This window comes from Delphinapterus leucas, chromosome 15 (genome assembly GCF_059928025.1).
Source record: "Delphinapterus leucas isolate spDelLeu-1000000601 "Yukka" chromosome 15, BTC_Dleu_Yukka2, whole genome shotgun sequence".
Classification (NCBI taxonomy): domain Eukaryota; kingdom Metazoa; phylum Chordata; class Mammalia; order Artiodactyla; family Monodontidae; genus Delphinapterus; species Delphinapterus leucas.
Genome location: NC_143143.1, coordinates 36,641,031 through 36,662,228, shown reverse-complemented (window position 1 = coordinate 36,662,228; position 21,198 = coordinate 36,641,031). Strand labels below are relative to the sequence as shown.

General features: G+C 61.8%; 2 protein-coding genes across 7 annotated transcripts; one reads left to right on the top strand and one right to left on the bottom strand.

Moving 5' to 3' along the window:
- The first annotated feature begins 3,175 nt into the window (after positions 1 to 3,175).
- On the top strand, positions 3,176 to 14,693 carry NHERF2 (NHERF family PDZ scaffold protein 2). Of its 6 annotated transcripts, XM_022594501.2 has the most exons (7): positions 3,176 to 3,475; positions 5,941 to 6,141; positions 11,818 to 11,997; positions 12,320 to 12,473; positions 12,551 to 12,594; positions 12,961 to 13,023; positions 13,256 to 13,501. In XM_022594501.2, exons 1-7 carry the CDS (start codon positions 3,263 to 3,265, stop codon positions 13,412 to 13,414), a joined length of 1,014 nt encoding a protein of 337 aa, XP_022450209.1. In that variant the 5' UTR covers positions 3,176 to 3,262; the 3' UTR covers positions 13,415 to 13,501. The 6 variants fall into 6 exon arrangements, with proteins under 6 accessions (XP_022450209.1, XP_022450213.2, XP_089752508.1 ...); XM_022594505.2 differs by lacking the exons at positions 3,176 to 3,475; positions 5,941 to 6,141 and adding an exon at positions 6,494 to 9,317; XM_089896382.1 differs by lacking the exons at positions 3,176 to 3,475; positions 5,941 to 6,141; positions 12,961 to 13,023 and adding an exon at positions 6,494 to 9,317.
- A 417-nt stretch (positions 14,694 to 15,110) lies between these two features.
- On the bottom strand, positions 15,111 to 21,169 carry NTHL1 (nth like DNA glycosylase 1). The gene is made up of 6 exons (XM_022594506.2): positions 20,976 to 21,169; positions 19,486 to 19,724; positions 18,775 to 18,945; positions 17,699 to 17,858; positions 15,404 to 15,509; positions 15,111 to 15,323 (listed from the first exon to the last, which is right to left on the bottom strand). Exons 1-6 carry the CDS (start codon positions 21,088 to 21,090, stop codon positions 15,200 to 15,202), a joined length of 915 nt encoding a protein of 304 aa, XP_022450214.2. The 5' UTR covers positions 21,091 to 21,169; the 3' UTR covers positions 15,111 to 15,199.
- Between the last annotated feature and the right edge of the window lie 29 nt (positions 21,170 to 21,198).

Sequence of the window (21,198 nt, the reverse complement as noted above, 5' to 3'; positions counted from 1 at the left end):
CTCCCCGGACGATGTAATCCCACTCATCGCCGGCAGGAGGCGCTGCGCGGCCGCTCTCCCGGCTACAGTCGCACTCCGCTCCTCTGGCGATGGGAGGAGATAGGCGGGGCCATCCCAGGGTGGGCGGGGCAGTCCACCTGGGAGTCCTTGACCACGGGCCTTATGCACTTCCGCACTCTTCGATCCTCGAAGCCTCTCCAATTCTCTCTCCCTCTCATCTCTGGGTCTCTTGTTCTCATCTCTCTTCCCGTTGTGCTGGTCCCGCCTGCTCCAATATGGGGCTCTGAAGAGAGGCCTGGCGAAGTCTAAAGGAAAGGGTCGTAAGCGACGCCTGGTCATCGCGCGAGGCCCTTAATGCCTATTAGGGAGGGGGCTCCGGCCCTTCTTCGGGTGACAAGGCCTCTGCTCATGGCCACACCAAAAGAGTCTCTGCCCAGACCCAGGCTCTGCCCCATCTCCGCAGGGAGGTAGGTTCAAAGGTCAGAGGAAACCCCCTCCCCCCAAACAGGAGCACAGGACAATCCTACACCAGGTGGACCTAGGGGAGAGAAGGACTGGAAGATCTGACATACTTCCTCTCCCTCTGTCGCATCCCAGCGGACCAGGATGGCAGGAGTGGGGTGACCACAGGAGCGTGAGGGGGTGGGGGTCACCCAGACCTCTGCTCACCTGCAACCTGCCTGCCTTCCCGCCTGCTGCTGGCCTCGTGCTCACCTCCCCCAGCCCCTCCCCAGCGACCCAAACAGCTTCCAGCCCAAACACCTTTCAGTGCACACTTCCGGGCCGCTGCCCAGGCTTCTCTCTTCCCTTTGCTGCCTGGCCTCTCTCTTCTCGCACCTCCGCACAGTGCGGCTGAAGGAAGAGGCCTGGGAGAGTTTGGCCAGAGAGCTGCTGGGTCACCTTGCTTCACCTCTGTCACCCCAGGCGCTCCGTACTCACCCTGTTCCCTCTCACTCACTCCTGCTCTCCCTTCGGAGTGGTTCCCTGCTGCCTTTATTCTGTTGCTTTTATCCACTTCCTTTGCTACCTGTCCCCTTTGTTACTCTGATGTTGGCTTTGTTACTCTGCTAACCTTTCTTGGTACCTCCTTGGCTTCTCTTTTGCTTTGGGGCCTCCTTTGTTATTCTGGGGCGCAGTGTTCCTGGCCCCTGGCTGTGACCACATCTCTTGGTTACCCCACCCTCCAGTGGTGTTCTGTTCCCATCCATCTTCACTCACAGGCTGAGTCCTGGGCTGCAGAAGGCTGATCTGGGAGTGTCTGTTCTACAGAAGGGGAAGAGGTCTCCAAGCCTCCTGACCCAAGGGATCAGGGGTCCCTACTTTCCCTTCCCCTTGGTCTGGGGGGTCTCCGCTCCAGCCACCTCCCTCGTCTCTGGTATGGCCTCAAAGCTATAGCATGGCAGGTCCTGGGTGGTCCTGGTTGCTATAGGGTGACCCCTAAACCCCACCTGGGGTGGCATATGGTGGACCCCACTGTCCATACCCACCCTCACTGCCTCTGGGGACAGCAGTACCAGGTTGGGTTCAGGGAGGCCAGTCACAGGCCAGACAGGCAGCCTCTGGAGAGACAGACAGACAGATGGAGGTGGCTAGCCAGGCAGCAGCCTATGGCAGCATCATCCAGGGGATGGGGGAGCAGCCTTGTCGCTTCAGCCTAAGTGGCTTTTAGGGACAGCAGCTGGGGTGTGGACACCCAAGAGGCTGTGGCCCAGGAGGCTGCCTAGAGGCAGGCCCTGTCCTTGGGCCGGGGCTATGAGCCCAGGCTGCAGGCACTGGCAAGGGAAGAAGGAGCAGCAGGGACTGGGCCTGAGCACAGCCTGCTTTTCCCCTCATGGGGAACTGTCTGGGCTGGCTGTGCCTGACCCCTGGGGGCCAGGTATGTGCAGGGTGCTGAGCAGGGCTGGGGAGGGGCAGGTTGAGGGTGAGCCTGCAGCTCAGCTGTCTTCCTGTATGTGTGACTGAGAAAGCTGAAGAGGGTGGACTTGGGATCTCACCACCCTGGGCCCAAGGGGAACTGGGGAAACTTGCATGCGTCTCTTCCCTCTCCAGACCTGTTTCCTGATCTGTAAAATGGCCTGAGACCCCTAGGTTTGTTCCAGGTAAAATGTACTCAGAGAGGTACACAAAGAATAAATGACTGTCCATCGGTTGGGAGAAGGGGGCATTCATGCTGGTGGAGGTGGAGGGAGGGGAGGGGAGGAAGAGCTGGGGTGCAGGAGGGGCCTGCTCAAGGGAGCAGCTCCCGTGAATGCTGACTGGCTAGTGCTCAGAGGCCCAAGCCGTCAGCACATTTCATCCTAGGTCAGGAGGAGGGTAGCAAAGACCCCTTCCTTCCAGCCAGACAAGTGCATGTCATTCCCTCACCCTTTGCAGTCACCCACCAGGCCTGGGATGGGCAGGGACAGGAGTGAGGGGTCCTGGCAAAGGGAGGGGATGGTGGTGGGGAATGCTTAATGGTCCAACGTAGCACAGATAGGCACAATCACTCCTGGGCAGGGCCAGGAAGTCACTCAGTCACTGGCCTACAGGATATAGGAAGGGGCTGCTGCCTTCTCAGTTTCAAATCCCTCTTTTTGCCTCCTGGACCATCCTGGGACTCTGTGCTGGGTCAGGGAAGCTCTGGGTTGCAGGAGGGATTCTGATACAGGAACGGTGCATGGGAGGGGAGAGGGGGGAGGGGTAGGGGGGTTCCCGAGGAGGGTGGGCAGAGCCATGGCCATTGTTCTTACCCTCGGGCCCCTGTATAGGGGTTCCTCAGTCTAAGGATCCTTTCTCCACCCCCTTCCCGCCTCAGGGGCCTGCCTTGATACCCCTGCTGCTCATACAGTAGGTGCTCAATAAATGTTACTGGCATAGGAGGCAAAGGCGCTGGCGCCAAGAAGGCTGCCCAGAATGGGGGCGAGACAGAGGGGTCCTGGTGATTCGGGGGTCCCCTGACGCCTCCCCCGGGGCCTCCCTGGGCTGGCGGAGCGCGGAGGCAAAGGAAATGACCAGGGTGGCTTGGACCCGGGGCGGGGGCGGCAGGGCGGAGGGGGCGGGGAAGGGGCGGGCGCGGGGGCGGTGCCGCAGCCTGAGCCCGAGCCGGAGCCGGAGGCGACGGGAGCCGAGCGGGAGCCGCCGAGGCCACCACCGGGTCTCCAGCGCCGCCGCCGCCTCCGCGCCGCCCCCCCTCCCCGCGAGCCGGCCGCCCGCGCCCCTGCCTGCTGGCGGCGGGCGTGAGCACCGTGGCCAGCCCTTGGCCGGCCGGTGGGCTGCCGGCACCATGGCCGCACCGGAGCCTTTACGGCCGCGTCTGTGCCGCCTGGTGCGCGGCGAACACGGCTACGGCTTCCACCTGCACGGCGAGAAGGGCCGCCGCGGGCAGTTCATTCGGCGCGTGGAGCCCGGTTCCCCGGCGGAGGCGGCCGCGCTGCGCGCCGGAGATCGGCTGGTCGAGGTCAACGGCGTCAACGTGGAGGGTGAGACGCACCACCAGGTGGGTGCCTGTGCTCCACCCCCGGCCCACCGCTCCGCCACCCCCCACCGCCCCCATCCCCGGAGCGCGTCCGTGCCCCGCGCGCGCGGAGGGCGCCAATAACCACCGAGCTCGGGGCTGCCTGCGCCCAGGCCTCAGTTCCCTTCTCCGGGCCAGGAGGGGGGTCGCACAAGGGCCTGCGGTGGGCTCCCGTGGAGAGGTGGGGGACGTGGCCGCTGAGGCAGAGGCAACCGGCCTCCTTCCTAGCCTCCTCCAGCCCGGGTCGGTCCTGCACGGAGCGAGGCGGTGGGGGGTGGAATCCTGGCAGGGAGGGGCCCGCATTGCGGCTCCTCCGTGTCTCAGCCCTCGCTCTTAAGTCTTGTTCCGGCCTCAGCGCAATGTGTGGAGGAGTTGGCCCCTCGGGGGTCTCACTGTGCCTGGGGATCCGGGTGCTTTTCTATCAGCGTGTACACATGTGCGTGTGTACACAACTGGGTATGTCTGTGAATGTACAGGTCCCTCTTGGGGTCCCTCGTGTGTGTACCTGCAGGGGATGTCACAGGGAGGGCACACCTGTGTGTGCCTGCGTCAGTTGAGTGAGTGTGTGTGCTGGACTGTATGCACATGAGTATACAGGTCTGCACCCCTAGATATATGTGTGTGCATACAGATCTGCATGCCTGGACGTCTGTGAACTGGGGGATGTGTGTGTGTGTGTGTGTGTGTGTGTGTGTACCCTCCTGTGTGTGGCTGTGTATATATGTGTCCCGGCCTCTGTGTCTGTTGGCTATGTGTAGTCGTCAGTGTGTCTGCAGCCAGTGTACTAGTGTGTGTCCTGGCTGATGGTGTCTGGGTCCTGGTGGGAGTCACCGCTGTGGCAGCACATTCTTCTCCAAAGAGGCTGCTGGATGGCCTGGCAGGGGTCACTGATTGCAGCCCCCTGCCCCTTGCAGCTGAAGATAAAGGCCAGAGGGAGGTTCTCTGCAGGTTCTGACCCCTGGGGGGTGTCCGTCTCCCACTGACCAGGGAGTCACCTGGCTTGGGTCCAGTCTTCCTCCACCCCTTCTACTCAGGCTCCTCTGTGTCCCCCCAACACCTGTCTGTGTGGCCAGGCCTGGGCCTAGAGATTAGTAAATTGGCTGGGCTGGGAGCTGAACTCTCACTTCTACCCTTGGAGATTTTGTCTGTCCATCTGTCTGCCGTCCTTCTGTCTTTTACCCAGAGTGTCAGCTGGATAGGCTGTTTGCTGGAGGGTGGGGGTCAAGGCCAGAGAGCTTGGATTGACAGGCCATAGGGAGGGCCTGGTAGAGCTGGCGCCTGGCCTCTGTTTAACAGTTGCTGCCACCCTTGCCCCTAGAGCAATGCTTATCCCAGGCCTCCTGGGGTGCTGTTCTTTAAGAACTTCACACAGGACCACTTGAGACCTCCCCACTGTCTCGAGAGGGAGAAGGTACAGTTACGGCTCCCATTTTACAGATGAGGAAACTGATGCTTGGGGATACTGGGTGACTCGTCTGGGTCCCACAGTCAGGAAGCATGAGGGTCCTGGAGTCCTCTTGTGACTCTGTGGCTCATGGGGAAAGACAGGTACAGAGGAGAGCTGGGGCAAAGATGGGCCTGGTTCAGACCCTCCTATCTTTTGACAACATCTACTGAGCAGCTGGTGGGGGCCCTGTCTGTCCTTTCCCAGGCCTTGGGGTAGGGGTGGGGTATTGCCTTTCCTTCCCCAATGCCCAGTGGGCACTGCCCCTCCTGCGGGCACACACTAGCATGTATGCGCCGTCACCATGCACATGCTCTAGATACTTCACAGACACCTGTGTAACCACACCTGTCCCACAGGTGGACCTGCCCCTCCCCACCTCTCCCTGCTGTGTCTGAATCCTGCTTTCCGGGTTGTGGGTAGGTACCTGAGGAGGTGCCTTGCCACAGGAACCCAGGTGTTCTCTCCGCAGGTCCAGTAGGAATAGGTCCATTGTCGTGATCTGGAAGAGAATGGAAGGCCTAGAGGCAGGGGTTTAGACCACTATGTTCCACCACTGGAAAAGACAGAAAAAGGCACAAACACACTGAAACTGGGACCCAGGGAGACAGTTCTCTCCTTCAAACCCAGACCTAGAGACACCCTGAAACAGAAGGCTGCAGGGTGCAGGCCGCACACATGCACACACGCATACTGAAAACCCGAAGCTCAGCCGAGCACCGTCTTTGTCACTTCCTGGGCCGAGGTGAGGCCCTGTGAGGCCCCCACAGCCCTTTGCAGCCTGGGCACTTGTGTCCGGAGCCCCAGGAGAAGAGGGAGGGAGCTGCTGGAGTGGGGGTGGGGGGCGGAGCCAGCGGGCCTCTCGATCCAGCCGCCCACCCCTGCCCCTGGTAGGCTCGCAGCCTGCCCACAGCCCTGGGCCAGCCCTGGGTGGTGCCGCTGCCCATGTGCTGCCTGCTGCCTGGAGTGCTGGCCATGACCTCCCACCACCCACCTGTCCCAGGTGGTGCAGAGGATCAAGGCCGTGGAGGGGCAGACTCGGCTGCTGGTGGTGGACAAGGAGACGGACGAAGAGCTCCGCCGGCGGCAACTGACCTGCACCGAGGAGATGGCCCAGCGAGGGCTGCCGCCTGCCCACGACCCCTGGGAGCCAAAGCCGGACTGGGCACGAGGGGGCAGCCTCAGCTCTGAGGTCGCCCAGAAGGTATGGTGGGCTCTGCCCACAGGGACCACCTGGGCTCTCCCAGAACCACTTTCTTGTCCTCCTGACAGCAGTCTCTGCCTCTGGTCACCTCCAGAAGTATCTGTCTCCGTCTCTGCTGCCCTTCTGGGCCCCTTCTCTGCCCCTGGTGAAAACCCTCTTGGCTACCTGGAGCCACTCTTTCTGCCCTCAGCCTGTGCTCTAAATCAGGTAGTGTCAGGGCAACCTGGCCCTGGTCCACAGCCCCTGTCTCTGGCCCTCTTCCCCAGGATGCTCCTCAGAGCCACTTGTCCTAGGAAGGGTCATTCTGACAAGCCACCCCCTCCCTGGCCTAGGGGCTGAGGAACCTGGGGAGGGGCTGCTGGGATGTTCCGGGACTGAGCGTGCTCAGCTCTGTGCCTGTGTTGGGTGTCTGTCTGTCCGTCTGTCTGAGGAACCTGCTTGTGCTCTGAAGGCCTCAGAGGGACTGACCCTCCTCCATGGTGGCAGCTGAGGAGACTCTCTAAGCTGGGTCCTCAGCTCTGGGGTCTGCAGGGGTTGGGGCACCTCCCCCTTCTCCCTGCTGCCCCCTCCAGACAGGAAAAGCTAACTGGGGAAGAGCTGGGGAAGGGGGAGGTGGTGGTGGTGGGGAGTCTAGTTCTGTCTCTTTCTAGGTAGCAGGGGCTGGGCAGTGGCCCTATTGGGGCAGCACCTGGATGCCAGGAGGAAGAGCCTGCTTGTCCTGCCCTCCTGGAAGCCCCATGCCCTTACTACCTTCTGTCTTTTGTGCCCCTACTACCTTCTTCATTTTTTTTTTAAAGAGAAAAATCCCTTAAAGGAAGATTCAAGCCGAGGGGCTCCCCAGAGCCCACTTTGAGAACCACTGGCCTGGGGCTGGTGGAGGTGTGAGATCTGACATTTCTGGGTGTGCAGGGGACCCTGACACCTGCCCTGTCCCTGTCCCGGATGTCTCCCAGGCGAGCTGGCCATGCCTGTGACCTGGATCCTGTGGGGCCTTGTGTTTCTCCTGGAGGGGATGGCATTCCCGGTGGGGAGGCAGCCTGGGCACAGGCATGAGCATGAACCCCTGCCCCACTTTTTTGTTCTTTGTGGCTCTAGGGCAGGCTGGGGATGATGGTTAGGGCCACAGTGCCAAGTCCTGGAGTCTGGACTTTGCCCCAGGACCACTGAAGGCCAGAGTAGGGGGTGTTAGGGTCAGATTTGTGATTTCAGGGGAGCCCTGGGATGGTGCACTGGCTGACCACCCCCCCAGACTGAGAGCTGGAGTCTCCCTCCTTCCCAGGGCATCTCACCCCCAGGAGGAAGCACCCCTCCCCCTAGGCGTTTGTCCATTGATTTAGACACAAACGGCTGAGTTCACCTTCCTGTGGAAAACTCTGCCCTCAGGCCTTATCTGGAGGGTGGGGAGGCACCTTGTCCTTGGGTGGGACCTTCTCCCTCCACTATTTCAGGCTCTGGGGGCTGCAGGAAGCCCTAGGAGGGGTCTTCCGCTGGTGTATTTTTTTTAAATTTATTTTTATTCAACTTATTTTATTTTTGGCTGTGTTGGGTCTTCATTGCTGCGCATGGGCTTTCTCTAGTTGTGGCGGGTGGGGGCTGCTCTTTGTTTCAGTGTGCGGACTTCTCATTGGGGTGGCTTCTCTTGTTGCGGAGCACGGGCTCTAGGTGTGCGGGCTTCAGTAGTTGTGGCTCGCGGGCTCTAGAGTGCAGGCTCAGTAGTTGTGGCGCATGGGCTCAGTAGTTGTGGCTCTCTGGCTTTAGAGCGCAGGCTCAGTAGTTGTGGCGCACGGGCTTAGTTGCTCCGTGGCATGTGGGATCTTCCCAGACCAGGGCTCGAACCTGTGTCCCCTGCATTGGCAGGAGGATTCTTAACCACTGTGCCACCAGGGAAGCCTGCTGCTGGTGTAATTTTAGAGGAAAAGAGTGGGGCCCATCTGGCAGGTCCCTCCGTGGTTGGGGCTGGCAGGGGGACAGGGACCCCATAAGGTCAGGGGAGTCCCTGAGGGCACGGTCTCTCTTTTCCCTCCCAGCCAGAGACCTGGTATTTAATCGGCTGAGCTCAGAGCATGGGAAGGAAGAGCTGGACCTCCGCTGACCTCCACAAACCAGGCTTAGCTTCCGCCCATCACAGGCTGTGAGGGAGCCTGCGTGAACGATGCTTATATACAGGGCTATGCCCTGATAGGGCCTCAACAGCAGTGGGTCAGGAGAACTGGGGAGAGATGTGTGTTGTTTGCTTCACGGTGAGGGATTAAGGGGCCCACCCTCCATGCCCTGTGGGGGGAAGGGCTGAGGTGGGAGTCCAGGCCCCAAGGGCCCTTCTGGCTCTCTCAGCCTCAGTGTCCTCCTGTCCTGGGCAGGGAGGAGGGGGTGGGCAGGGGAGGACACTGATGTGGCTGGCCCCTCCCTTCCGGGAGCTGTCAGGGCTGTCAGTGGTGACTCAGCCCCGTTCAGACTGGGCTGGGGTGGCCGCAGCTGCAGTGCAGCTGATCGTGACAGTGATGATGGGGGACCGCCCCGAACAGCGACGGGGCAGCCAGCGGTGCCAGGGCTGCAGGGGTGTGATAGACCCCAGGCCCTCCTCCCCCTCACAGCCAGCCCATGCCTCCACCTCCAGTTCTGGAGGCCTTTGGGGGCTGAGAGTAAGTGAGGTGAGAGTCCTGCAGAGGGTGACCGCCTGGTACAGGACGTGGTGCCTACAAGAGGGCTTTTGGGGCTCCCTGGTTCCTGCTCCCCATCCCCCCGTGAGCTGCAGCAGGACTGTCTTATGTTCTCAGGTCAGGGTCCCCTCCTTTGCCTCCTTGTCTCCCCAGCCCTGGGTCCTGGGAGCAGGGCAGGGCCTCCCAGCAGTTTCCTTCCTTCCTTTCTTGGGACGGAAACCTGGCCGGTGGGGGACACCCGGCTGGAGCCTGAGAAGGGGAGGGGGGCTCAGCCACCACCCTGCTCCTCAAAGTGACTCAGCCCTATGTCCCCACCCGTCCCTGGGGAGCCTGGGCCACAGTGGGAGGTGGATAAATGGGGTGGCAGCCTGGGCTGGCTGGAGAGCTCAGGCCACTCCAGCTGGACGCTCGCCGCTTGCCGCTTCTGTCCCGCCTCCTATGGCCCGCTCTGGGAGTGCCACACCACCCTCCCCGGCCCCAGGAGCCCTTCCACGGAGCCCATCCCGGAGGCTTGTGCAGGTCAGGTGGGGTGGGGGCAGGGTGGGCAATGAGGAAACCGGCAGCCAGCTTAGTCTCTGTCCCCCAGGATTGGGAGAGGGGACGCTGGGGACCCTGGTGACCCTGGTGTGAGCAGGCTGGACCCTGAGCAACAATGGGGGCCTTTTTCTGCCAGGGCTGGTGAGTCACCATCTGGGGGGTGGTACAGCCTGGCTCCAGGGGTACCCCCATGCCAGCCTCTTTGTCTGGTTAGAGGCATGTCCAGGAGACTAGGGCTTGTCCAGCTCTGTGGCTGCCTGGTAGGGAATCGGGGCTTGGAAGCCTGTGGAAGCCTGAGGGCCTAGCTGGGAGGCAACAGGAAGTGCTCTGAGCCAGGGCAGGAGCGAGGAATGTGAGCAATGCGGCCAGGCCCAGCCTGCACCCGCTCCTGACCTACTATGGTGCTGGGCCTCCCCGCGGGCCTTCCCCCTGGGTCGCCTTGCTGCCAGCCTTGTCTCCCCACCGTCCCCCATTGCAGCCCCTCAACCTGAGGGGTCTAGTGCCAAGTTTGGCGCTCCTTGGACCCTGATCGTAAGGAGAGGGACTTAGGTCAGATGTTAGGAGAAACCTCTTGGCTGTGCAGTGAGAGGCAGCCGTGCTGGGTTGAGGCAGGGAGATGGCCAGTACGGTCTCGAACCAGAAGTGATTGCATTCAGCCTGGCTTCATGGCCCCAGCTGTCCCCCCCGACAGTCCTGCTTCCCACCTGGGGGCCTTGAGAGACCACTTCCTGGAACCATTGTGGAGGGTGTGGGAAGAGGCCACAGGGCCTGGTGTTGAGGGCCGTCCTTTCACACAATGGGTCACCGCACGGGTCCATGAAGCCTGTTTGCGAGCGTACGTTTGGATGTCTGGTCTCTGTGACCATGTGATGCCCCGCTGCCACCCGGTCCCAATTCCACCACCAGGTGTGCTCATGTCACACTTCCACGGCCACGCATGGCCCCGGCCAGCCTTGGGACCTGTGCTCTGACAGCCTGAACCTGAGAGGCACGTCAGAGCTGCACACCTGTACTTCCAGGTGTGTCTGGAGAGGGGCTGAGTCTATAAGTGAGCTCCTGGAGCACCCAGGGGTCTCACAGCCCCAAGTTCAGCCCAGGATGCCTGGCTGAGCCCCTGGGGGACTGAGGAGCAGCAGCCCAGTCCCTGGAATTCCTGGGGTTATGGGGCAGATGGTGGCCTGCAGGGGGGGTTCCAAGGGGGCAGGCTTTGGGGGGTCAGGGAAGGGGTCATGGAGAAGGGGCACAGGCTGGACCGGAAGAAGGTGTTCCCCAGGGGTGGGAGGGCCTAGAGACTGAGGTAAGGCACCACCCTGTGAGGAGAGACACGCTTGGTCCCACAGCTGGGTGGCCACAGTCCGATTTGGGGTTTGGGGGTGAGCTCGAAGGCCTGGAGGCTGGCCCTCCCTCAGTACAGCCCCCAGCCTGGCCCAGGGTCACTGGCCACACACAGGGAGGTAGAGGGACAGGAAAAGGCCCTAGTGAGCACCCCCACCCTGCACAGTCTCATCTGCACGCGCACTTGAGCCCCAAGCGCCCAGGAAACCTGAGCTGCTGGCCGCCCGCTCCCTCCGGCCACCGCCATGTTCAACTGAGCACCGGTGGCCGCTGGCCACTCAGCGCTGTGGTCACTACCTCAGGCCCCGGCTGGGTGGGGACCCTGGGGTCTGGCCTCTGCCTGCACGGCCCTCCTGCACCCCCAGCCCAGAACCTACTGCAGGATGCCAGAGGTAAACGGAGGCAGAGCCCTGGGGTGTTGGTGGGGGAACCCTCAGGGCACCATGAGCCTTCCATGGAGGGCAGGGAAGATGGGAGGCAGGCCCCATCCTCGGCCCCTCACTCTGCTCCCTCACTGGGGCTCCTGCCCAGGCTCCAGCCGGTGCCTCCCAAGCCTCTGGGCCCTGTGGGGGCGGGGGCGGCTCCAGCTTGATCTGGAATGTGAAAGCAAACACAGCCGCACTGCCATCAGCCCTAGGGAGACCTTTGGGAGCATAAACAAAACAGCCGGTCCTACGGCCCTACCCTGCCAGCCCCACACTCTGGATGGGGGTTGGGTAGAGGACAGGCGGGGCCCACAGCCTTCCTGGACACTGTGACGAGTGGCAGCTCATCGCACTTGTCTCTCCTAGGCCCCTGGTCTGTGCTCAGCCCTAGCCTTGAGCCCATTGATTCTCCCAACACCCCTGTAAGGCCCCTGACCCTATCACAGGTCCTAAGGCTTTGTTCAGGATCTGGAAGCTGGATCATCACAGGCAGCCTAAGCATCACCCCCCCAGCCCCCCGCCAACCCCGTGTTGGTCTCTGAGACCTGGGGATGCTGTCAGGTGGGGGCATGATGCTGAGTGTGGGGCTGGGGCTCCCTCCCACCACCTCCACTCCTGCCTTTGCTCACTGGGGACGGGACTGGAGGCCTCAGGGGTGGGATCAGCGCCTCTAGGGTGGGAGGTCAGAGCTGGAGCCTCACCCTGCATCCCTGTGCCTGCAGGATGTCAATGGGCCCCTAAGGGAGCTGCGCCCGAGGCTCTGCCACCTGCAAAAAGGCCCCCAGGGCTACGGGTTTAACCTGCACAGTGACAAGTCCCGCCCTGGACAGTATATCCGCTCTGTGGACCCAGGCTCTCCTGCTGCCCACTCTGGCCTCCGTGCCCAGGACCGACTCATAGAGGTACCCGCCCTGCGTGTATATGTCTGCTCCTGTGTCCTTCCTGTTTGTGACTGGGCCCGTGTCCCCTGTGTGTGTCTGTATGTTTGTCTATGCCTGTGCCCTTCCACGTGTGTGTGTGTGTGTGTGTGTGTGTGTGTTTGTGTCTGGGCCCCGGGTCCTCACTGGGAGGAGGGAGATGCTGGGAACCTGAGCTGGTGCTCCTCTTGCTGCCGTGGCTGGTGACAGTGTTGATGAATATTTGATGCCACACCTGGCCAAGTGGCTTGGGGGGCTGGTGGGGACCTGCCCTCAGGCAGCACTGATCCCATGCTGGCGGCGGCAGGTGAACGGGCAGAATGTGGAGGGGCTGCGCCACGCGGAGGTGGTTGCCAGCATCAAGGCACGGGAGGACGAGGCCCGGCTGCTTGTGGTGGACCCCGAAACAGATGAGCACTTCAAGCGGCTGCGGGTCACACCCACCGAGGAGCATGTGGAAGGTGGGCGGCTGCCCTGGGGCCCAGTGCTGGGGTAAAGCATTGGGGGCTGAGTGGCCAGTGACACACTGTCCCCACAGGTCCATTGCCATCACCAGTCACCAACGGGACCAGCTCGGCCCAGGTGAGAGGGTGGGAGTGGACAGGGTGAGCCCAGGAGACCACAGGGGCACCTTTGGGGGTCCCCAGACCTGACAGAGCCCCTCCGAGATTTCTGTCCTTGTGTAGCATGGTTGTGAGATCGAGCTTGGCCCTGTCACTCCCAGCCATGATGCCCCTTGGATCTGTCTTGGGTCAGCCACACCCCAGCGCCATAGGGCACTCGGGCACCTCCAGGGTGTAGTAGAGGCTCAGTGGCCACTGCCAAATAGAGGAATAAAGGCAGCTCTGGCGTGTGCACGCGTGTCTGCATGTGTGCATGTAAGCCTGTGTGTGCACAGCGGCTCCTGGGTGGGGTCCCTAAAGCCAAGCCTTACCCTTGGTTTCCCAGCTCAATGGTGGCTCCGTGTGCTCGTCCCGAAGTGACCTGCCTGGCTTAGACAAGGACACTGAGGTAGCGGGTGCCTATCCACCTGTACTGCTGTTCACACACTGGGGGGCCTGAGGCCTTGGGGGCGGGCATCTGTGGAGCTGTCAGCCTGAGCTGTGAGGCCACCGCCTCTAGGAAGCCCTCCTGGGCCTGCCACCAGGTGGCCTCTGGTGTGAACTCCCTGGGAAAGGCCACCTGTCTGGGGGCCTGGGTCCAGGGCTCACTCTGGCCACCCATCCACCATGTCTGCCCCTAGGATGGCAGCACCTGGAAGCGCGACCCTTTTCAGGAGAGTGGCCTCCACCTGAGCCCCACTGCAGCCGAGGCCAAGGAGAAGGTGAGAGCCACCAGGGTCAACAAGCGGGCACCGCAGATGGACTGGAACCGGAAGCGAGAGATCTTCAGCAACTTCTGAGCCCTCCCTGCCTGTTTCCTGCCGGGCTCCTCCTGCATGGACCTTGGGCCTTGCCCCTCGGGCCCGCCCAGAGCTCCCCTCAGTGGACTGGAGGGGACATCCTTACCCCCCAAGCCGTGGTGGTCCCACCACCACCCAAGAACCAACCTGTGCCCCAGTGAGACCCCATCCTGCCCCCCACCCACTGGGTGCTAGGGGAGTGTGGCAGCAAGATGGGGAGAGAGAGCCCCTGAGATGTGAGATACCCAGAGAGACAGTGATGGGATGTGGGGAGAGGGAGAGGAGGAAGATGGGGGAGAGGGGGAGAGGGGGAGAGGCAGTGGTGACCCGCGGGGCCCGGCCCTTGCTGCTCTGCTTGGGCCTGCTGACTTAAAGGAATTTGTGTTTTTGCTTTTTTTCCAGAAAGAGCTCTAGCTCCACACATGTTTCCACTTAATACCAGAGCCCTGCCCCCACCCCCCTCAGGACGTGCTCTCTAAATAATTGCAATAAAACAAACCTTTCTCTGCAAACCATTTTCTCCCCACCCCCTCAGCAGCAGCCATCCCAAGCAGGAGTGCCAGGGACAGAGTTGGGGGGCTTGCAGGCTGTGTTCATTCAGGCTTTGGGGGGTGCTGGGGATGCCAGATGTGGCTGTGAGAGCTGCCCCTCTGCCCTGTCCCTGCCCTCCCTGGGGGGGGCGGTCTGGGGTACAGGGCCTGGGCTCTTTGAGGGGCCTGAGGATGGAGGCCCTGTGCCCCTGAGGAGGGCAGACTCTGGACAGGCCCCTTGTCCCTGCACGGCAGCCCCCAGGCCTTTGGGGTGTGACTGTGTGAGAGCCTGTCCCCAGGAAGGACCCCAGGCTCCGGGCTTGGCCCCTGCTAGGAGCCTCCCCCAGAGGAAACCCCACCGACTCTGCCTTTCCCCTGCCCAGAACCTGACCGACCGACATCGCTGTCTGCCCCATAAGCCATAGCACATGCGCGCCTTCAGAATAAACAGGCCTTCCTTGGACCCTGGCTGTCTCTGTCCTTCCTGAGCCTTCATTTTGGGGGTTGGAGGGGGTCATGGTCTGGGCAGGGAGGTGGCAGCCTGCAGCTCCCCAAGTCTCAGCTGCTGGAAACAGTCCCATTCCTAAGCCTCCCCTCCCCAAATCCATCCGCTAGCCCCTCTCAGCTCCGGCTCCCTCTTGCTTATCTCTCCAGCGCACTTGGGACCCCTGTGCTTCGGAACCCTGCCCTCTCACCAGCACCTCCCTGTGAAGCCTTCTGGGCCCCTGGCCCCCCAGCAGGTACACGCAGGTCAGGCCCTGTGCCCTGTGGTGCCCTCCCTGGGCCTGCTGGTGTCCCTCAGAGACCAGGTGGCTCTGTAAACACTGAGGGTGGGGCCCTCGTGGCAGAGGCTGGGGCTCTCAGGGTGCACAAGTTCAGGAAGGGGCGTGTGTTTCCAGGTCCCCAGCCAGCTGCTGCGGGAGGCAGCCTGGGCTTCCAACGTCCCCAGCGGGCTTCCAGACAGCTGGCTGCAACTGGCTCCCACGACCCCCCCGCCACCCCTGCCCCCCAGCACTCAGTCCAGATGGTCACGTCCCCATCCTGGCCTCCCAGGCAGCCCTGTTCCAGACACGTGAGCACGGGTGCAAACACAGCTCATGCATGTGCTTTCCAGCATGCCGCCTCCCACCCCCCGGGGTAGAAATCAGCCAGACCCTAACTACAAACAGCCCCCAAACTTTATTATAAACAGGCTATGGCTCTCCAGCAAAGGCACAAAGAGGCCAGAGTGGTGCCGGGCAGAGGCCCCAGGCCCTCAGAGTCCGTGTGCAGCTGGGCACAGGGCCTGGTTGAGGCAGGCCTGGCAGCGCGGGTGGAGGGGCAGGCAAGTCTGCTGGCCAAAGCCCACCAGCAGTCCATTGATCTCGCTCCACAGCTCCCTGTGGGGGTGGGAGCCATGAGTGTGGAGGGAGGGTGGGAGGGAGGGGAGCCCGCCCTGCCCCACCCCAACCCTGCACACCTGGGCAGCCACTCTTCCAGTGCCCTACGGGTCTCCTCCGGGGACTTGGTTGCCTTCCCGGTCCATCTGAGTCGGTTTACGATTCTGTGCACGTGTGTGTCCACTGCTGCTTGGAGACGGGGCAGGGTGAACACGGGGCAGGCTCACCGGGCCAGACTGCCCCATCCTTGCCACGGCTCCCAGTGCGGGTTGGTGGGGGGCTGAGTCTGAAGCCTGAATCCCCCTACACACCTCCCCAACCCCCGCCGGCTTCTGAGGAGGACCCAGAACTGCGCAGGCCTGAGAGAGAGTCACATGGGCCATCCCTGCTGCTAGGCAGGGGCTGGAGTCAGATCCAGAGGACTTGGGCCTTTTTCCTGGGGTGCAGGCAGCAGTGCCTCCTGGCCCAGGCACCGGCCATGGGTGCTAGGCTGGGTGGCAGCAGCTTGACCTAGTGGGCTGGCATGAACTCACTGCCTGCAGAGCCAGCACCTGCCACTGCACCATCAGGGACAGAGAGGGGAGTGCGGCCAGGCCAGCTGCAGCTGTTGTGCACCCGACCGCAGCCCCGGCTCCCCGTGGCCGGCCACCCTGGGGCTTGGCCTGGGCACCTGCTCACCAAGGCCCCCTCCCCTAGCCAGATGCAGCCCCTGCCTCCTCCTCCTATGTGTCTGCCGAAGAGAAAGCGAGTTCCTGCACTGGCCCACTTCCCCTGCTGCTGGCTGCCTAGAAAAAGGCTCGGGCCTGCCCCAAACAGCGATAACAGGGGCACAGGGAGAGTATGCAGATGGAGAAGCCACACCCCTGGGTCACCACCAAGCCTCAGTTTCTTTCTCTGTAACACATAGGTGACCATGCCCTTAAGTTACCCAGAAGCCCAGCCCAGGGCCACACCACACTTGTGGGCCTGTCCAGCAGGGCTCTGCACACCTGTGCCTCTAATGGGAGCAACTACTTCCCCTGCTTTGTGGCCCAGCTCAGAGAAGCCAAGTGCATTGCCCAGAGTCACCCAGCTGGGAGGGCAGAGCTGGGATCGGCTGCTGTATCCCATGGCTCTGGCTCTCTACTCGAGGGGGCTTCTTCTCTCAGGAAACCCCCTGGGAAGTGGGGCCCACCCTCCCTAGGATCTCCCTGCAGGTGGCCTGGCCCACAGACAACCAGATAGGGCAGCATTCCCACACTCCTGACTGCTGCAACCAGCTGCAGGTGGGGGCCCTTCCCCCACAGACCTGCCAGACCACTCCTAGACACGGGCAGCCGAGGACAGCCGCCCAGATAAGCTCAAGTATCTGCTGAGAGGCCGGCAGCCGCAGGAGCCCAGTGAGGGAGGCTCTGCCCGGGCCCCGCCTGGCCTGGCTCCCACTTTTCAGGGCTTCTGGACTCCAACCTCATCAGGTAGGCAGAGCCCTCCTCCTCTGGCGGGCACTGCAGGGAAGGGGTCCCTACCCCAGGGGGCAGGCTTCACAAGCCTCGGAAGCCCTGGGGGGATCCCCACCACCTCTCCTGGCTCCTCTGCATGAGTCCCTGAGAAGCACCACGGTGGGAACACACAAGCAGGTCATGGGTCAAGCCCTGGTTTCCGGGCTGGTTGGGCCTGTGCTGTGCAGCCTCAGAAGCCCCCACTCGCTGGGCAAAGATCTGAGGAAGCAGTCCCACCCCGACCCAGGGGTCTGTCTCCACTCAGAGCTCCTCCAATGCCAGAATGCAACACAAGGACCCAGGACAGGGATTCCAGGAAAGGCCCCCCCAGCCGCTTCCTCCTCACCCCGGGTCCCCATGTCTGCACTGCACCTGCCCCCTCTGCCCACGCTCATTCCAGAGCCTTGTGCTCTGGCCCTCTTCCCCAGCTCACGGCTTTGCAGATGCTGTTCCTTCTGCCCGAAATGCACTTCCTCCTCTTGGCCTGGCCAGCCCACCTCACCCTTCAGCTCTTGGCTGAATTATCACCTCCTCAGGAAGTCCTCCCAAATGCCCCAGACCAGGCCAACTCCAAAGGTGCCCTGCATGCCCCCATCAGTGTTTCTACCCCAGTGTCTCTCTTCCTCATGCAGCACAGACCCGAGTCCATCTAGGGCCTCTCCCAGAGGCCAGCATGCTATAGGAGCTCCTCAGCAAACAGGAACTCCTCCTGCTAGTACCCATCTCTGGGTGGGGTGGGCCTAGCTCTGGGCTGGGAACACCTTTCTGACCCTTCGGGCTGAGTTGTGAATGAGGAGACCTGAGCTGGGGTTACTGGTCACAAGGATGGGGGAACCTCAATGGCAGCCAGCAAGCCTGGAGCCGGCCACTCCTGCCTTGTGGGCGCATGCCACTCACCAATGCCTGACACAGTGCCCCAGGCCACTGCCATGGCCAAATGCGCCATCTTGGGCCCGACGCCTGGCAGTGCCACCAGCTCTGCCAAGGAGGCTGGGATGTCCCCATCATAGCGCTGCTGCAGGATAGCACTGGTCTGCTTGATGTACTTCACCTTGTTCTGAAAGATTGCGGGGGTCAGCGCTGGAGGTCAGGAGTATAGCACGACCTGGGAAGACGAGGCCCAGAGGAAACCCACAGGTGCCCAGAGCTACCCGCCAGCTGTCCAGGACACACTCAGAGGCACCTGCCTGCCTCTGTCCCCCCAGGAGGTGGGAACAAGCCAAGGGCAGGAGAGCCCAAGGAAGGCCCAATGCAGGCCTGCCTCCCACTTGCCTGGGGCCAATAACACGTGCGTGGGGTCAGGCTTGAGTCTCCCTGCCCCATCATTCCCTACCAGAGACCAGGCAGGCTAAGCAGGACCAGCTAAGCCAGAAGCTGGGCTCAACAGCACCTGGGCCTTCAGGAAGGAAGGCTGGAGCCTGGGGCTCCCCCACCAGCCGCCAGGCCAGCCGGGCGGTTCCCATCCTGTGCCTGAGTGGACAGGGCTATTTAAAACCCATCTGATGAACTGCAGCCCACGCCAGTGCCAAGGGGAAGTAGCTCCACTCACCCGGCTGCCTTCAACAGACCCGCCCACCCACCACCCTGTACTCTGTGGCCTGTTGGGGCTCTAGAGGGGAGGGGTTGTGTACTCCAGGGAGGCTTGGAGTAAACAAAGGGATAGATGGGTGGGCAGCCTTAGTGAGGAAGAGAAGGGCCAGGCGTCTGGGAAGGGAGGTGGAGGAAGGAAGGGGTGGGCTGCAAACAGGAAAGGCCAAGGAGCTCCAGTGCCTGGACTTGAGGCCCCATGGCCAGGCCCCCTGTGGGCTGGTCAGAGCGGCAGGGGCGGGGCGGTGCTCCAGTGGGAACTCATAGCCAGGCCCCCATGGCCAGGGATGCCCGCCCCGGCCTCCCACACCCCACAGCCCACTCAGTCTGACATCTTTCGCAGGCCAGTGGCACCCGCAGCCCCACTTGCCACGGGCTGGGCTCACCCTCCAGAAGCCCACAGGATAGATGAGCGTGCCCAGTGTGCTGTCATCCATCTGCAGGATGCTGTCCACCGTCAGGCCCCGGGCCCGCAGCCGCTGCATGGCGCCTGCTGTCACCTGGTCCTTGGTCTGGCTGGAGAGCATCAGTGACAGCAACACCTGGTACCTCCGCACCTGCTTGCACAGTGACAGACACCAGGGTGGGGGTGGGTCCTGGGTGCTCAGCCCAGCCAAGCCCTTTACTCATCTGCACGTGTCACCCCAGGCAGTGCATGGGGTATCTGCCTCCTATCCGCCCAGGCCAAGGGTGTGTGTGTGATGTATTTTCCACTTATGTGGAAAACAGCAGCACCTGCTTTGCAAGATCACTGTGAGGCTTAAAGAATTATTACTGCATTCAGAATTGCACCCGGCATGACGTCAGTGCTCAACAGCCCTTGGTTGCTCTTGTTATCGTTATTGCTTTGCAAAGGATGCTGCTGCCCACTTTACAGACAAGCAAACTGAGGCCCGTCACCGGGTAGCAGAGCTGGGATTGGAATCAGGTTAGTCTTAGGACCAGGCTCTGGGCCGGTGAAGTGTAAGGAACTCCCTCTCTCTCTCAGCAAACGTTACTGAACACCCATGATGTGCCAGCTGTCCCCTGCTAAAGGCCTGAGAGGAAGCAAGTGTCTTGTTCAGAAGGGGGTCACCAGCAGATGGGTGCCCGCCTACCTTCGGGGGTGCGCTGAGGTCATAGCAGTGTTCAGCCCCCAGCTGGTCCACGGGCGCGTCCTTTCCACTCCTCATGGTCCGGATGTTCTCCAGCTGCTGCCGCCAGTCCTGAGGCTCCCAGGCTGGTGACTGGAGATGCTCAACCCCCTCTCCTTTCTCACCTTCTGAGGCCTCGTAGGCCACATTCAGTCTTTGAGCCTTCCGCTGACGCTTCACAGGGCTGTAGCTTTTCCTACCTTCTGCAAAAAGTACCACTTGGTCCCTTCAGTGAGGGCTACAGGTAAGGAAAAGGTGTGGGTGCTGCCCTACCTGCTATCTCATCCTATATCATTTATTCAACAACCACCCATCACCTACTACAACTGCGGGTGCTCTGGCCTCTGCAGCATGTGCTCCGGGCCAGGTCAGCCTTCCTCATGCCGTTGGCCCTCTGACCAAATCCACTTTAGCACATGACGACTCTAAGTAACAGCCTCCACCATGGTGCCCCCAATCTAGTCTCGACACTGTCAGAGAGAACTTTCTAAAATCTGAATTGAGGGCCTTCCCTGGTGGCGCAGTGGTTGAGAATCTGCCTGCCGATGCAGGGGACATGGGTTCGAGCCCTGGTCTGGGAAGATCCCACATGCCACGGAGCAACTGGGCCCGTGAGCCACAACTACTGAGCCTGCGTGTCTGGAGCCTGTGCTATGCAACAAGAGTAGCCACAATAGTGAGAGGCCCGCGCACCGCGATGGAGTGGCCCCCACTTGCCGCAACTGGAGAAAGCCCTCACACAGAAACGAAGACACAACACAGCCAAATATAAATAAATAAATAAATAAAAATTAAAAATTAATATCTGCTAAAAAAAAAAATCTGAATTGAGTTGTGTCACTTTCTGTTTAAAACTCCAAACTCTGTCCTGGCATCAGAGCTCCTGCCTACCTGGCTGGCATTATCGCGTGCCTGTTCCCCCCAGCCATGCTTCTGCCCAGTGTGTCATTTTGTCTGGACTATCCCTGGGGTCTTTGGGTGTCTGTGGGAATCCTCCTCTGGACAATCCTGCAGACGTCCAGGCAGGACAAGTGGCAGGGGGCCCTGTCGTTCTCGCCCACCGCTGAATCTCAAATTAGGTCCTTAATAACGACGTAAACGTAAGGAAAGCCACGCCGTTTCCAATTTTCTCTCAGAGGCACCCTCTAGCAGGGGGAGAAAACTTCTGGCTGGGACAGTCCTTGGCACCGGGCCTCTGAGCTGGAAGCAACTATGAGGACAGGGCCTGTTTGCCTCGCAATCAGCCTGGCACAAGTGGAGTACCCTAGGGCATGCTAGTGGGACCGGGAGAACTTTCTTCAACAGGACGAAGGTGGGGGAGGTGGGAACGCCTGAACCCAGCCCATGTCTCCTGGGAAAGAGCTTAGGGCGGGAACTCAGGGCCCCAGCCCCCAGTCTCTTGCAGGCCCCCACCCCGCCTCTCTTCCTGTGACCCCGCGCGGGCGCGGCGCTACCTGCAGCCTCCTCTTCTCTCCGGAGCGGCGCGGGCTTCTCCCTACTTCCTGGCTGACCGGCCCCGGGTCCCCGGCTCCGGCTGCGGGTCACCATCCTCACGCCCACCGCATTCATGCCGGATTCCTGCGGACTACACGTCCCGGCGGCCCCCGGGACCCCGTCACGTGACGAGCACTCGCCCAGCCTTTCCTCCAGAGAGCGGCCCTCGGCGCCCTCCCGCTG

Excerpts from the sequence above, each read along its gene's own strand:
- NHERF2 (XM_089896381.1), top strand. The coding sequence starts at position 8,529 with ATGTGGCTGGCCCCTCCCTTCCGGGAGCTGTCAGGGCTGTCAGTGGTG. Across the intron at positions 9,318-11,817 it reads CATCCCGGAGGCTTGTGCAG|GATGTCAATGGGCCCCTAAG; the intron begins GTCAGGTGGGGT and ends CTGTGCCTGCAG. Across the intron at positions 11,998-12,319 it reads CCCAGGACCGACTCATAGAG|GTGAACGGGCAGAATGTGGA; the intron begins GTACCCGCCCTG and ends TGGCGGCGGCAG.
- NTHL1 (XM_022594506.2), bottom strand. The coding sequence starts at position 21,090 with ATGAATGCGGTGGGCGTGAGGATGGTGACCCGCAGCCGGAGCCGGGGA. Across the intron at positions 19,725-20,975 it reads GAGAGAAGAGGAGGCTGCAG|AAGGTAGGAAAAGCTACAGC; the intron begins GTAGCGCCGCGC and ends TACTTTTTGCAG. Across the intron at positions 17,859-18,774 it reads ATCCTGTGGGCTTCTGGAGG|AACAAGGTGAAGTACATCAA; the intron begins GTGAGCCCAGCC and ends GCAATCTTTCAG.